General features: G+C 45.6%; 1 protein-coding gene across 1 annotated transcript in view; it reads right to left on the bottom strand.

Annotated features, from left to right (window-relative positions):
* Wwc1 (WW and C2 domain containing 1) overlaps positions 1-14,805 on the bottom strand; it is a 154,085-nt gene that overhangs the window by 70,414 nt on the left and 68,866 nt on the right. Inside the window, exons 2-3 of the mRNA XM_075941329.1 lie at positions 9,662-9,771; positions 372-575 (exon numbers count right to left, since the gene is read on the bottom strand). Coding sequence (XP_075797444.1) covers positions 372-575; positions 9,662-9,771 — 314 coding nt within the window. The remainder of the gene's footprint in view (positions 1-371; positions 576-9,661; positions 9,772-14,805) is intronic.

The following is a 14,805-nucleotide window of genomic DNA, read 5'->3' as shown; positions in this document are numbered from 1 at the left end:
AAGCCAGGGACGGATGTGTGTAGCTGTGTATAACCACAACAATGTGGGGAGGGCGTGAAGGGAAGAAAGACAGGAAGATCTCTGGGGCTTTCTGGCCACCAGCCTAACTCTAGCAAGAGACCCAGCATCCTCCTCTGGCCTCCGCACCTACGCATGGGCACAAGCATCAGTGGCACACATGTGCACACAATGCACACATGAGCACACATGAGCACACATGTAGAGAACAAAAGGAAGAAAAAAGTAACAGGAAGAACAACAGAGAGTATGGTGGTTTGTACAAGGAATGGAGGGGGAGAGAGGACAGATTTAAGCACTGAAGTTACTGTAGCACTCAGCGGACAACAGCCCCAGCAGTGGGAGGTACTCACAGCTGACCTGGGAGCCCAGCTTATGCTCCCAGACGGCGTGTAACTGCTGATACTCCTGCTGTGCCAGCTCCAGGCGCTGCTGCTTCACCTGGTAGATCTCCTTTTGTGCACTGAGAGCCTCCTGGGCCACCACCAGGTAATCCTTCAGCATGTGCTCTTGCTCCCGCCGCCATTGCACCCTCGGATCCTCGATCTGAGTGGTTTCTGAAACAGAACCCAAGGCAGTATGTCAGCACTGTACAGGTACTTACTGGCTCGGTTGGTGGACTATGGAAATCCACCACTGGAAATCAAAAGTACGATGTGCAGAACTCCTAATAAATGTAAATGGGTTAAACTTACTACATGGAAATGCAGTTCCACCTGGATTAGTCACACAACCAAAAAATAAATCAAGAGCAGGTTTTAACTGAACTTCAAGTTCTGTCTGATAACAACCAAAAGAAGGAATTGGTTACAGACATAATAGAGGTTCAAGGTCCTCTGCTATGACTCAGTATAAAAGGAGAGAACTAATCAGTTTTAAAGGATATGAATAGGCACCCTGTACTGTTTGCAACATAGAATACAATCGTACAATAACATAAATTAGAAGGAGCCTTAAAATATGAATACCCATGACCAATAGTTCCTCCTATGGTAATTTATCATGAAAATAATATTTAAAATTCAGGGGGAGATAGATTACACAAAAACACGATAAAGAGCGGGCAAATATTAAATGTTTATTCTGAGCCAATAGCTGCTCTAGGTACTTTATATGTACTCAATTCTTCAGCATTTGCATTAACTTTACACAGTAGATTCTGATCCTACTTCCATTGTGCATAATATAGAATTAAGACACAGAAAGGTTAAACAACTGCTTCAAGGTCACACGGGAAGTTTTTTGCCTGAAAATAATATGCATTTAAATCCATATTCTCATCTGCTGGCTTTTAAAGATTTATTTTTAGTGACACATATGTGTGTATATCTATGCGTGGGTCCATGCACATTAGTGTGAAAATCTGCACAGATCAGAGGTGTAAGATCCCCTGAAGCTGGAGTTATAAGTAGTCATGAGTCACTTGGTTCATAATGAGTGCTGGAAACCAAGTTTAGATTCTCTGCAAGAGCAGAACATGCTCTTAGTGGCTCGGCCATCTTTCTAGCTGTTGTTGGGCTTCTTGGGTAAGAGTCCTTGATACATTCTGAATGTGGGTGCTGTGCAAGTATTTTCCCCTTTTCTCTGGTGTGTGTGTTTCAAAACCTTTCAGATTTTCTCCCACTTCATTCTTCCTCCCTTTCTCCCCAACCCTGCAATTGGTCTTGAGTTCCTGGTCTCAAGTGATTCCCTCTCTAGTGTCTCTAGTGTGAAACTCTTACTTTAGCTAAGATCAAGAAGAGTATCTAGTGCTGAGACCAGACGTCTGCTATCATGCCAGGCTCAGGTTTTTGCCTGTGTTTTCTTTTAGGTGTTTTCTAATTTTAGCTTTTAGGTTTAGGGCTGTGGCCCATTTAGAATTTGCTTTCCCATATCGGGTGAAGTAAGGATAGAGGTAAAGAGTGTTCTCCCCTACCACATGTCCTTACGGAAAGCAATTATACCAGCAACTCTTGAGGTCTACTCTTCGTGGCACCAGGTACTCAGAAGATTCCTTGAGGGAATCATGTTAAACGTTGTTGGTTCTGAACTGGTCACTCTGTATAGTGGCTTTCCCATACCCCAGGCCTCCTGCTGCCCTGGCTGTGTCTCACAATGCTGTCCTCCTGGGGCAGGCTCTGCAAGATCATCTTGGCTGGCTAATTTTCTCAGTTCTTGTTGTCACTAAAGTTAGACATGTTGATGACATGTATAAAGTTATGACACAGTTGGACAGTTAAGCATGCTACAGTGTGTGCAACTGAAAACATCAACCCCTGTCCTCTCTTCTACACACACCTCCCCCCAGGAAGGTAGCCACCTCAACAATCTTTCAGTGTATTGCAGTCATCATGAGGACCCCTCACTCCCACTGCGCCACGTTCCAGATCTCCATCTATAAACACATTCTCTATGCAAGGGTATACAACTACTGCACTCAGGAACTTTGCATAGCCTCTTCTCGCCTTGCCTCCCCACTTTTAATTGTAGGCAGAATTGCAGTACACGCCCACCACCGACCTTGAACTCACTATGCACATCAGGCTAGCCTGGAACACAGAGATTCTCCCACCTCTGCCTCCAGAGTGGTTGGACCTAAGGTGTACGCCGCCACGCTCATTCTCTCCTGTTTCTTATACACACACCACACACCTGCTTTCCACACACAACAAACACATCCGCAACGGTAACAACATAGTATTTCCTTATTGCGTAACAACATAAAGAGCACTAAAAACAGTTGAACACGTGGGGAATATGTAACAGTTATGATGCAAAGAACTACCAAATTAAAACCAACCAAGTAAGAGTCTAAACTTTACATGTAAGCAGCAGACTGTGCTTTTATTCCCGGGTACCCAGACCCGAATAGTCACACAGAAACTATATTAATTACAATACTGTTTGGCCAATAGCTTAGGCGTATTCCTAGTGAGCTCTTACATCTTAAATTAGCCCATTTTTATTAATCTGTGTATCACCACAAGGCTGTGGCCTACCGGTATAAGATCCCGGCATCTTTCTCCTTTGGCAGCTATATGGCGTCTGCATTCTTTTTCCTTGTATTCAGTTTAGTTTTCCTGCCTGGCTTTACTCTGCTAAACCATTGGCCAAAACAGCTGTATTCATTAGCCAATAAAAGCAACACAGATACAGAAGGACATCCCACATCAAACCTATGAAAAATGAACTAAAAAAAAGAAAAATGAGACACCTGAGTTGGATTGACCTGAATGTGTTCTCCCTGAGGACTAGTTTTAATGGTACCAGAAGGCACACTAGAGCTTCCAGGAGGGAGGCGACCAACAGTCCTACCCAGCAACGACACCTATGAAGCACATCAATGGCCAGCATAGCATGATAACCCTGAGGGTGTAGTAGTGGCACATACCTGTGGTAACCAACAGCTCTCTAATGGCTTTAAGACCCAATCAACAAGAGGGAAACCACAGCCAACTACTTCATGCTAACGAAATCATGGTTACCGGAGGAGAATCTACAATAACGAATTCACTAAACCAGCACAATCCTTCACAACAATGTATAAGTGTTTGTGCTTATACCTGAAGAAAAGTGTAGTCTTCACTCCTCATAGAGGAAACTTCTCTTTGCAGCACTACAGAAGAAACCACTACAGAAGACCACAGCTGTTGGGGAATATTATTTTAAGATGTGTTGCTTTTGTTTATGCTGCGTTTATTTAAACTCTGTGAAGCTGTGATTCTTTGCCTGTCTAAAACACCTGATGGTCTAAAAAGAGCTGAACAGCCAATAGCAAGGCAGGAACAAGAATGGGGTGGGGGCTGGCAGGCAGAGAGGATAAATAGAAGGAGAAACAAGGAGAGAAGGATGTCAGGGGCCACCTACCCAGCTACACAGTTAGCCATGAAAAAGAAGTAAAGAAAGGTATACAGAAATAGAGAGAGATTAAAAACCCAGACGCAAAAGGTAGTTGGGATAATTTAAGATAGTAAAGCTGACAAGAAACAAGCCAAGCTTAAGACTGGGCATTCAAAACTAAGAATAAGCCTCCAAGTGTGATTTATTTGGGGGGAGCTGGGTGGTGAGCTCCCCCCAAAAGAGTAAAAGAGTCAAACATTGCACAACACACACCAATCAAAATATAGAGTTGTGGAGCCCAATCCCAATGAATCTACAAAACACTCCTGCACCTAAGGCTCAGATGCAGGGAACATTGGGGAAGAGGGGGTGGAAAGACTGTAAGAGGCAGAGAAAGAGTCAGGGAATAGTTTACTGTGAGATTGTGCCTCCTAGTATGAGAAGCCACATCCATAAAGTCTTGCCAACGTGACTGGCCAGACATGCACTGTACAAAGATGGTACCAATGAATATGCAAATAGGAAGAAGAGAAGGCCTCAACCCTATACAAACAACTATAGGCAACGAGGAATGCCGGGTGTGGAAGGCGTGGTCTTCTCCAGAGCACACTAACTAGATGTCCAGTACCAAACGGTCAATCTTGAAAACACACAAAGAACATGGTTATATGGGCTGAACAGGTTATATTTAAGTGTATGTATATATCTAAACATACACACATACACAAACACACATACATGCAATTAACAATTAGTCAAAAAGAGGCCTTGAAATTGAAGGAGAATGGGGAGGGTACATAGGAGGGCTTGAAGGTAGGAAAGAAAAGAGGAAAATGATATAATTAAATTATAATTTCAAAAAAAGGAAAAGAAAAAGAAACGAAATAGCCTTATAGTGCAGAAGGATGAAGAAAAGAGGACCTAATGGCTGGTAGGAAAATAGATTGATATAGACCTTTGAGGATACTTATCAATCTAATAATATACACCTAAAGTTCCCAAAGGGTTTTTAATCTTTTAAAAAATGCTTCTATTTAATGTGTTTTGCCTGCATGTATGACTGTGCACCACATGTGTGCAATGCTCAAGGAGGCCAGAAGAGGGTGCCAGATGCCCTGCAATTGGAGTTATCTGATTGTGAGCTGCCATGGGGATGCTGGGAATTGAACGTGTGTCCTCTGGAAGAGCAGCCAGTACTCAACCACTGAGCCATCCTTCAGTCCCCATTTCAATGTCATATAGTTTATGTCTAGGTATCCATGAAAAGTGCTCCTCAAATGACCCATAAATGCAAAATCTACTGATGTCCAAGTCCCTTATACGACATAACATTTATGATTCATAACATTTATGATTCTCATGTGCTCGAAATCATCTCTAGATGGCCCATAACGCCTAACCAACACCCATCCTCTGCCAAAAGTTGTTATCATGTGTTGTGTAGGGAATGGCAAAGGAAAAGCCACGCCATTCATTATGTATACAATCTTCTCCGAATATTTTCAACTTGAGTTTGGTTGAATCCATGGATGTAGGATTCATGGGTACAGTGCTGATGACATAAGACACAGATACCTTTAGAAAATTATCACAGAGAAAAGCAAATAATGAGTCTCCCTCTGTGTACAATACAAATAAGAAGGGGGAAAGCCCAAAGGGTTGGCAACAGGGGTATTGCGATACCTTTGTCTTATGTGTTAGGATGTATTATATGTCGTTGTAGAATGTACTGGTATATTTAAAATGGTCAGTGTGAGCATCCTTCAAATACTCAGGAGAGACTGAAGAGGAAACATCAAAGACTGTAACTTGATCCCAGATTCTAATCACCTAGGCAGGATGTACATAGTCAGAGGGAGACCCAGTGCTGACACAAAACAATTTGGAGTTCCTTGCTCCTTATGTTCAATTCCTCCATCTTCTCTCAGACCAAATCTAGTCAGGCTTTTGTCCCAATTCTTATCCAAAGTTGTTCTCCAAAGTCAAGGTCACCTGTATTACCTGAATAGCCAAATCCATCAGCCGATTCCCAGTTCTCTGTGTGTGACTCCACCGGGGGCTTTTTCTGTGAGCTGTCTCCCCAGACTTCTCTTGGTTTTCCCTCCCACTTTGTGGCCACTCCCCAGGTCAATCCTGATTGTTCTCTCCCCACCCCGCAGCCTGCAGCCCCCATGTCATTCTGTGGTCCTTCCCTTACACGATCTCATCTGTCCTCATGCCTTGCCCACTATCTATCTATATGCCGACATCTCCCAAATGGCCATCTTTATCTTCGGCCCATGTCCTTTTCCTAGAGTGCAGGTTGCTACACTAAACTGCTGATCCACCTACTCCGGGTGTGTGAAGGTACCCGAGGCTCATTATTTCCAAATGAAGCCTTTTCTTCCTTCCTAAACTGACTCCACCTTGCCGTCCCTGCAGTCAGTGGATGGCAACTGTATCCCTTCCTGGTTCAGGTCCAAGGAGGGTCCTTCCAGCCTTTTTCTTTCCACTCTATGTGTAAGCAATCAGGAAGTTCTGACTACTTCCTATTATCTCTGCCCTGGTCTGGAGCTCTGGCTTGTTCCAAGCACTTGCAGGGGGCTCTCCACTTTGATGCTTTCTTCAGGAAAGTCTGTTTTCTTAGAGCAGTCAGACTGGCCCTTGATGACATAAGTCACTTCAAGCAGGTCCCTTGTTGACAGCTCCATCAGCTCCCACCTCAAGGGTCAGCTTTTCAGTCACACCTGCCTCCCGCTGCTCCCCACCTCCTTCCCTTTCTCATTCTTTGTGCTCTGGGCATTCCCAGTGCTTTGCCATCCCCTCCCCCACCCCAAACAAATGGATCGAATGTGATCAGGCCTCATAGGTTTTGTTCTCTGTGCCCTCTGAAACAGTTCCTTCCCATCCCTCAAATCTTATGTTGCCCATAAGATAGCCTTCCCTGAAGACTGGTTTTATGACGGTCATCATCACTGTCCTTCCCTAACTCCCTGAGATCTGTCCCAGCATGCCTCAGTTCCCAAAGTCTGCTCTTCCCCCATGGGACAGAACATTTTCTCACATACAACATCATCTACTGATGATGTTTACTTTCTGTCTCTCTTGCCTGCATGAAATTTCCGTAAGGGCAAAGAGCTCAGTCAGTTTGCACTCTTGGGTTTCCTCAGTTCCCAGAACAGGCAGTCGATAAATGTTTCTGAAGGAATGCAAGCTGGATTGTGAATGATGAGCAAACTGCTCAGCTATATGGAGTCTATAATTCTTTGCTGTTGTCTTTTGCTTGTTGGAGGCAGGGTCTTTGATGCATTGCTGGCTGGCTTCAGCCCTGAGACCCTCCTGTCTCAGCTTCCCTTGTCTGGGCTTACAGGCAGGTAGCATTATGTCAGTCTCGCGACTCTGTGCTGGTTTGGTTTATGACAACTTAACAGACTGTAGTCATCTGGGAAGAAGGAACCTCACTTGAGGAACTGCTTCCATGGATTAACCTATGTGTATTTTCTTGATAGAAAATTGATGCGTAAGGGTCCAAGTCACTGTGAGTGGTACCATCCCTGGGCAGGTGGTCCTAGGTTGTATAAGCAATTCTCAGAACGAGCCATGGGAAACAAGCCAGTAAACAGTATTCCTTCATGGCCTCTGCCTTATGTCCTGCCTTGAGTTCCTTTTCTGGTTTCACTTCACAAGGGACTTGTAGGCTATCAGCTGCAATACCCTCTGCCCTGCAAGTTGGTTTCAGTAGTGGTATTTGTCACAATAACAGAAAGCAAACTAAGACAGACTTGGAGAAGAACTTTGCCCAAGAATGACATATACAAGCAAATTTGCTCCCATTCCACGGCTCTGAATGGTTAAGCCTCCATAGTCACCCGCCACCCTCATATTTGTCTCGATTTTGCCCTCTCCAGATAGGGTATCTTCCATTCAACAAGACTACTTCCAAACCATAGGGAAACCCATAGTCTGTCAGCTGGTTGAATGCCCAGATAACATTTTTCCTGCTTAGTACCCTTTTATTGCCCCTTTGTGTGTGTGTGTGTGCATGCGGCGCGCACGTGTGCGCGCACACACACACACACCACACAACTTCTGTCTTCATCCCCTGGAGAATTAAGTCTGCCACAGCCTGTTAGTCCCTCCTCCCTTCTGTTCTTCCAGCGGTTCCCAGAAGAAGCACCTTAAAGATCTCACTCCTGCCATGAGATTTTAATGAGGGGGACGCTCTCAGCAATTAGAAAGAGGAAAGGACTGATTAGGGCTCCAGCACATCGCCGTTTAACCCAGCGTCTGATACGGCCCTCCAAGCATTAACCTCATTCTCCATACACACTCAATTAGGCATATTTACTTCTCATTATCCAGTGCGCAATCATGAGTGCTAATAAAAACCTTTGCTATCCCCAACAATGCCATTAATGCCATTAGCTGTCTCTCTGATACTCTCCTACGCTTTGTTGCCAACAACAGGCTGTTCATTCATCCAGCTACTCATGCATTCATGCACAAACACACCCTTCTCTACTTAGCAAGGGTTAAGTGCACACCTACTGCGTACCTTGGTGGGCAAAGGCTTGGAACGAGATAGAATTAGACACAGTAACTTCCCCAGAAGACATAGCAGTAACAGGCAAAGAGCATTTAGAAGAGGAAGTGGATGGATAGGGGTACGACCCCATCCTTCGGTGTCAGTTCAAATCCAGCTCAACCGTGTTTACTCCTTTCCCCCTTGCTTGACATGGGTCCAAGGCTGTCCTGGAAAAAAACCACTGTGTAGTCCAATTGGCCTCAAATCCACAATCTTCTTGCTCAACTTCCCTAGTGCTGGGATTAGAGGTGTGCACCATTATGCTCACCTTTGGCCCTGTTTCATCTCTGAGTACTGAGCCTCCAATTGCTATCTCTACATCTCCATGAGATGAAGATAGTCACTGTAATACCCCTCAGGGTCCCGGGAACACTGAGTAGGACACGGCCTATTGAGCATCTGCCACAGCACATGGAACAGAATGCATAACCAAAATGCAGGGGCAGTTAGGAGTTGGTGCCCTGATCTCAGCCTCCAGAGGTTGCCAGGCATATCCCAATCCCTGTCATCTTTCTCTGGTTTGAAAGGATAAGAGGATCTTACGGTTCTAAAGACATACTAAGAGGAAAGCCCTGTCCCTCTGCACACTATTTCAGAGGACAGAGATTGTCTTGGCTAAGAGAGTGCACATGCCACTGTGCTGTGTGCATCTCTTGTCTTCCTCCACTTGATAGACAACATGCTTTTTCCCAAACAGTCCCTCTGTCATGGTCCCAGAAGGAGAGAGAGACAGTAGGTATATTCATCTTGGATCAGAATACTGTGGTCACAGGAAACGAGAGTGGGCTAATCTACTAAGGACATATGTGCGTCTACATTGCTAGAGGCTCGATAGGGCTTCAGATGCTTGAATATGACAATGTGCATTTATTTTTTAATGGGAAGGCAGCCATCCATGAACATACACATATGAAAAAATGTGCATACAGACACATATGCAAACACATGATTGGAAATATTTGAAATGACACAGAGGAAATCGTCAGCAATATTGCCTCTAAAATCAGGGAGCTGGATGGTGCTGGATCGTGGGAGAAGTTTCAGATTCTATTAAAAATCCTTCTGAACTGTTGTTTTCACATGAGCATACATTATCTATCTATAACCACACTGACATCTCTAAGTCTACATTAAACAAAACACAATCTGCCTTCAAGACTCTACTGGGGCTTCTTCCAGACTGTGGGGGTGGGCATGAGAAACGGAGGGAATAGGCACAGGGGTGGGGTCTCGGGACAGGAAGAGCAACAAAGAACTTACTGGTATTGTGGTCTATGAAGTAATCGCCAACCTGTGGGTCATATGCTTCTTCCCATCCTAGCGGCAACTCATTGCTAATGCAGTCAGCAAAGGTAAGTGGCTTGGTGTACCTGGCAAGGAAGACAAGAAACACATTCTGTCAGCCTACGGTCCCCAACACTCCTGCAATGTGCCGCTTCTTCTGGACTCCCTGCTTCTCCTGACTGTTCAACAGGTCCGGACATTTTACACTATAGCATTACACCTGCTGGGCCCGAGCCCCTGGGAAGGTGAAGGCATCCTGCAGTAGCATCCATGTAAGGCTACCCCAGGAGGGAGGCAAAGAACCTATTCTGGTCCTAACACTTTGTGCCTAGCTTGTTACTGACTTCAGAAAGTCATCTCTCTGTCTGGGCCTTGGATTTTTGCATCTCCAACTGATAGTTGCCACAACAGCTCTAAGGCCAAGCCTTGGCTTCATGACTTGGATTCCAGCCCCCTCTGGCTTTTCCACCTGCGGTTGGCTGGCCCACCCCACTCTGGTCTTTGTCCTGGCTCTGTCTTGTATTTGTCATGCCCATTTGCCCTTCGAAAAGCTGGCCTCCCGCAGGCTCTAGAGGAACAGACGCCCCAGCCCCAGGAGTCTGGCCAGAGAGCCATATTTATTTGATGATTGAGTTGGTTCCCAAACGCCTGCACCCACTGCTGGCTCTTCCCAGCCGGTCCTGGCCAAACTGATTATTTGGCAATAATAACCCCCTAAGGCCCCATCTCGCAGGGTGTGAACTGGCGGTAATCACCGAGTCTTAGTGGCTAAATCAGACAGATAAACAAATCATGCAACTGAAGTAGCAAAGGCTTGTCAAGGCTAGAAAACTGCACATGCACCATTTGTCCAGGGTTTCATCCAGAGAAGAGGAAGCCAGGAAACTAACACGTGGAGCCAGTGGTTCCCCAAGACAGTCACTTCCAAGTAGTCCCGTTGCAGTCTTTGTCTAGGATAACCACCCGCTATCATGCCCATGTGGAGGTCAGAGGACAACTTTGGGTTGTCGGTTCTAGTCTAAGACAGGGTCTTTCTTGTTTTCTGCTACTGTGTGACCCTCCTGTCTCTGCCTCCCAACTTGCAGTAGGGGACTGCAGATTTGTGCCACTCCTGGACTCCAGAGAAAGAACTCAGGCGGGCACTGGTGGCGCACGTCTTTAATCCCAGCACTCGGGAGGCAGAGGTAGGTGAATCTCTGTGAGTTCGAGGCCAGCCTGGTTTACAAGAGCTAGTTCCAGGACAACCTCTAAAGCTACAGAGAAACCCTGTCTCGGAAGAAAAAAAAAAAAGAACTCAGGCCATTGGTGTGCAGCTAGCACTTTCATCCATGGAGCCATCTTTCTGACCCTCAGACACTCATTCTAATAGTCCTTTGTTGGGGAATATTATTTTAAGGTGTGTAACTTTTGTTTATGCTGCATTTGTTTAACTCTGTGAAGCTGTGATTCTTTGCCTGTCTAAAACGCCTGATGGTCCTAATAAAGAGCTGAATGGCCAATAGCGAATCAGGAGCAAGCAATAGGCAGGGCCGGCAGACGAGAGTACAAATAGAAAAGGAGAAACGAGGGAAAAAGGAGCAACGAGAGAACAAGGGGAGGAGGACGTCCCAGGCCAGCCACCCAGCCAACCACAGATTAAGAAGAAGGCAGTCAACCTGGCAAGAAACAAGCAAAGCTAAGGCCAGGCACTCATAACTAAGAATAAGCCTCCGTGTGCGATCTATCTGGGAGCTGGGTGGCAGGCCCCAAAGAGTGAAAAGGCCAAAAGAGTAAAGATAAGAAACAAACAACAGCATTCCTTTGTTCTGTCTTTTTTCCTCATTCCAGTTCTGGAGGTCCAGGAGAGTCCGCTTCACACCCTTTCAACAGATTGGCAGACTGGGTGCAGTGGAACAGGAAGAGTGACGACTATCTCTTCCTTAACCTGATGATTGCTCGCTTCTCAAACCCTGGATGTAGGACTGTGTCAGAGGCTTCGCCCCTGGCCAAGTGCTATGGGAATCGATGGAGCCCTTAGGAGTTGAGACTTAGTGAGAGGTCATTCGTCACTACAAGTGTGCCCCGGAAAGGGAGAGGGTGGGATCCCTGCCTTTTCTCCTCATCTCTTGCTTTCTGGGAACAAAGTGAGCAGTTTTGCTCTGTCTCATGCTCCTGTCAAGATCCAGTGCTCAAGGCAAGAAAGTCACAGCTATAGATGGAAGTCCCTAAAATAATGATCTATAATGAACCCTTTCTCTTTGTAAGCTCATTGCTGCAGGCCTCTGACAGAGCGATGGAAAGCTGACTAACAGCCCAGTCTAATCCAGTCTCAAAACGATATGGGGACAAAAAGACACTGAGACATTGGAAAAGCTCCTGGCTGTCAGCACAGTGATGTGCTCACCTGCCCGCTTCATACTCAAGGCTTCAGAGGCCGTGAACTGTATCTACATTGGCTTTGGTTAATAATTCACTGCTGCATTGCGGGAGACTGTGGTTCTGTGAGACTGTGGCCAGGGGTATGTTTTTATATGCAACAAACTAAGAACTAGCAAATAAGAATCCAATAAGCATTGTTCTTTAGTTGAGTGAGCTGGACAAGAACTTAATCTCCCGGAGCCTCAGAATTTTTCATCTGTGAAGTAGAGTCTAATATAACTCTTTGAGATGCTGAGTAGATTAAACATGATCATGTTTGGAGCTAAAATATGTAGTCCAAAGGCTGTTGGGGGGCAGCATAGCCGTTAAAGCATTTGCAAGATGATCAGAGTTTAGCTAGCCAGAACCCACAAAATGCAAGGTAGGGGTGGCAGCCTACCAATAATTTCAGCTTTGGAAGGTGGAGGCAGGGGATTCCTGGAGCTAGACAGCTAGTAAGACCATCTATACTGGCAAGTTTTGGATTTGATTGACAGTCTCTCTCAAAGAATAAGGTAGAAGAGTGATCGAGGACAAGTCCTGCTATCAGTCAACCTTGGACAGGTGTACGCATGTGTGCCCATACCCATGTGAACACACAGAAGGGGACAGGGTTTAAAAGGTTATACTAATCTGTTCTTCATTGTTTGTTTGTGTGTTTTGATACAGGGCTCACTATGTAACCCAGGCTGGCCTCAAACTCTTGGTATCTCTGCCCCCAGCCTCCTGAGTGCTAAGATTATAGGTTTACAATAGTACTCCTGGTTAAAAGGCTATAATAATCTCAAGAGAGCTAGAAAGGAAGAGGAAGAGAGAAGGGGAAAGGAAGTGGGGTAGTTTGAATGTAATTGGTCTTCATAATCTCAGGGATTGGCACTATTATGAGGTGTGGCTTTGTTGGAGTGGGTGTGGCCTTGCTGAAGGAAGTGAGTCCCTGTGGGAGCGGGCTTTGAGGTTTCCTATGCTCAGGGTATCAGTGTATCAGTCAACTTCCTGTTCCTTGCAAGCCAAGATGCAGCCAGCACCATGTCTGCCTGCCAACACCATGTCTGCCTGCATACCGCCATGCTCTCTGCCATGACGATAATGGACTGAACCTCTGAAACTGTAAGCAAGCCACCTCAATTAAATGTTTTCCTTTGTAAGAGTTGCTGTGGTCATAGTGTCTTGTCACAGCAATAAAAACCCTAATTAAGTCAGGAAGAAAAAGAAGAAGAGGAGAGGAGAGAAGAGGAGAGGAGAGGAGAGGAGAGGAGAGGAGAGGAGAGGAGAGGAGAGGAGAGGAGAGGAGAGGAGAGGAGAGGAGAGAGGAGAAACTGAAAGATATGAGTTAAAATATCTTGAGGTTAGAGATTTAACTTGGTAGGTAGAGGACTTGCGTAGTAGGCTTAAAGCCCTAAGTCCGACCCCTAGCACCACATAAAACTGAGTCTGGGTACACACATCTGTAATTCCAGAAGGCAGGAAGAGCTAAAGTTCAAGGCCAAGCTTGGCTATTCTGCAAGTTGGAAGCTAGCCTAGGCTACATGAGACTGGAGTTATTAAAAAAAACAAAACAAAAAACTAGTCAGGTGTGGTAGCACGCGCCTTTAATGCCAGCACTCAGGAGACAGAGGCAGAGCTCTGTAGGTTTGAGGCCAACCTGGTAACCTGGTCTACAACATAAGTTCCAGGCCAGCCATGGCTACAAAGTAGTAACCTAACTTAAAACAAAATAAAACAAATAAAAACTAGGTATATGAACTTTAATATAGTGTCAGTTTCCTTTTTCTTTCATTTTAAACTAAGCTTGCTGTAACAGTTCTATAGTAAGCATAATTAAATATTGAACAATGATCCTATCTAGGCCTACGACGTGTGCTATGAAAATCATGTTCCCTCTCTGGGTAGTAGGTGTTCTTGTTCGATTTTACAAATGAAAGCATATTCTTAACAATGCATAGTTAATACACCAGAGGCTCAGTCTCCGGAGGCTCCCAGGGCTAGATCCCAGAGACGAAGCCTCGGCAATGAAAATTAACAAGACCCAGCGGGTCTCAGAACAATCTGGAGCTGAGCTAGGAGTATTGGAGAGGAGAATGAATGCGGAGGCGCAGTGCAGACAAGAGGCACTGGGGTTTCACGGGCTGACTGCTTTCGGTCCTTGGGGTCTTGGTACCAAGCTGCTCAGTAACCCTAGAAAGTCCGCGGCTCCTACACACAAGGATGGTTAAACGTTTCTAAGCCACCAGCACAAATTCAGGCTGTCAAGGTAACAGGGATGGGAATGTGGATAGGAGAACAGGACCCAAACTTCATGAAGTTTCCAGAAACTCGTGAACTCCACATACTACTCCAGCCTTGCAGGAAGAAGGTGAAGCTCTCTGGTTACTAGCTGTAGCATCAATGATGTGATGGACATGGAGAAAAGATACTGATTCCTATGGGCAGTGACTGCAGACATTTTACCCACCAGGAAGGAATGCACAGCAAGAGGGCTCACCCGAAAGAGCAGCCAGAAGAGGAAAGAAAGGCTTTGGGCTTTGTATTTGGGTTCCCCCTGGACGCAGCCATGGGGGAGCAGCCAGCTGATGCTCAGTCGCTTCTATGGGAAGCAGGAAAGTTGCTATGGGGAAGTACTATACGACTTACAGAAATCTGGACAGAAAGTTCTCTGGCACAAATGCCAAGAGGGAGATGAATTATTCAGTGTGCAGAGAGGTGTCATTCAGAGAATCAGTATG

The sequence above is a fragment of the Microtus pennsylvanicus genome, chromosome 11 (genome assembly GCF_037038515.1).
Source record: "Microtus pennsylvanicus isolate mMicPen1 chromosome 11, mMicPen1.hap1, whole genome shotgun sequence".
NCBI classification, from domain to species: Eukaryota; Metazoa; Chordata; class Mammalia; order Rodentia; family Cricetidae; genus Microtus; species Microtus pennsylvanicus.
This window is presented reverse-complemented; position numbering and strand designations above follow the sequence as displayed.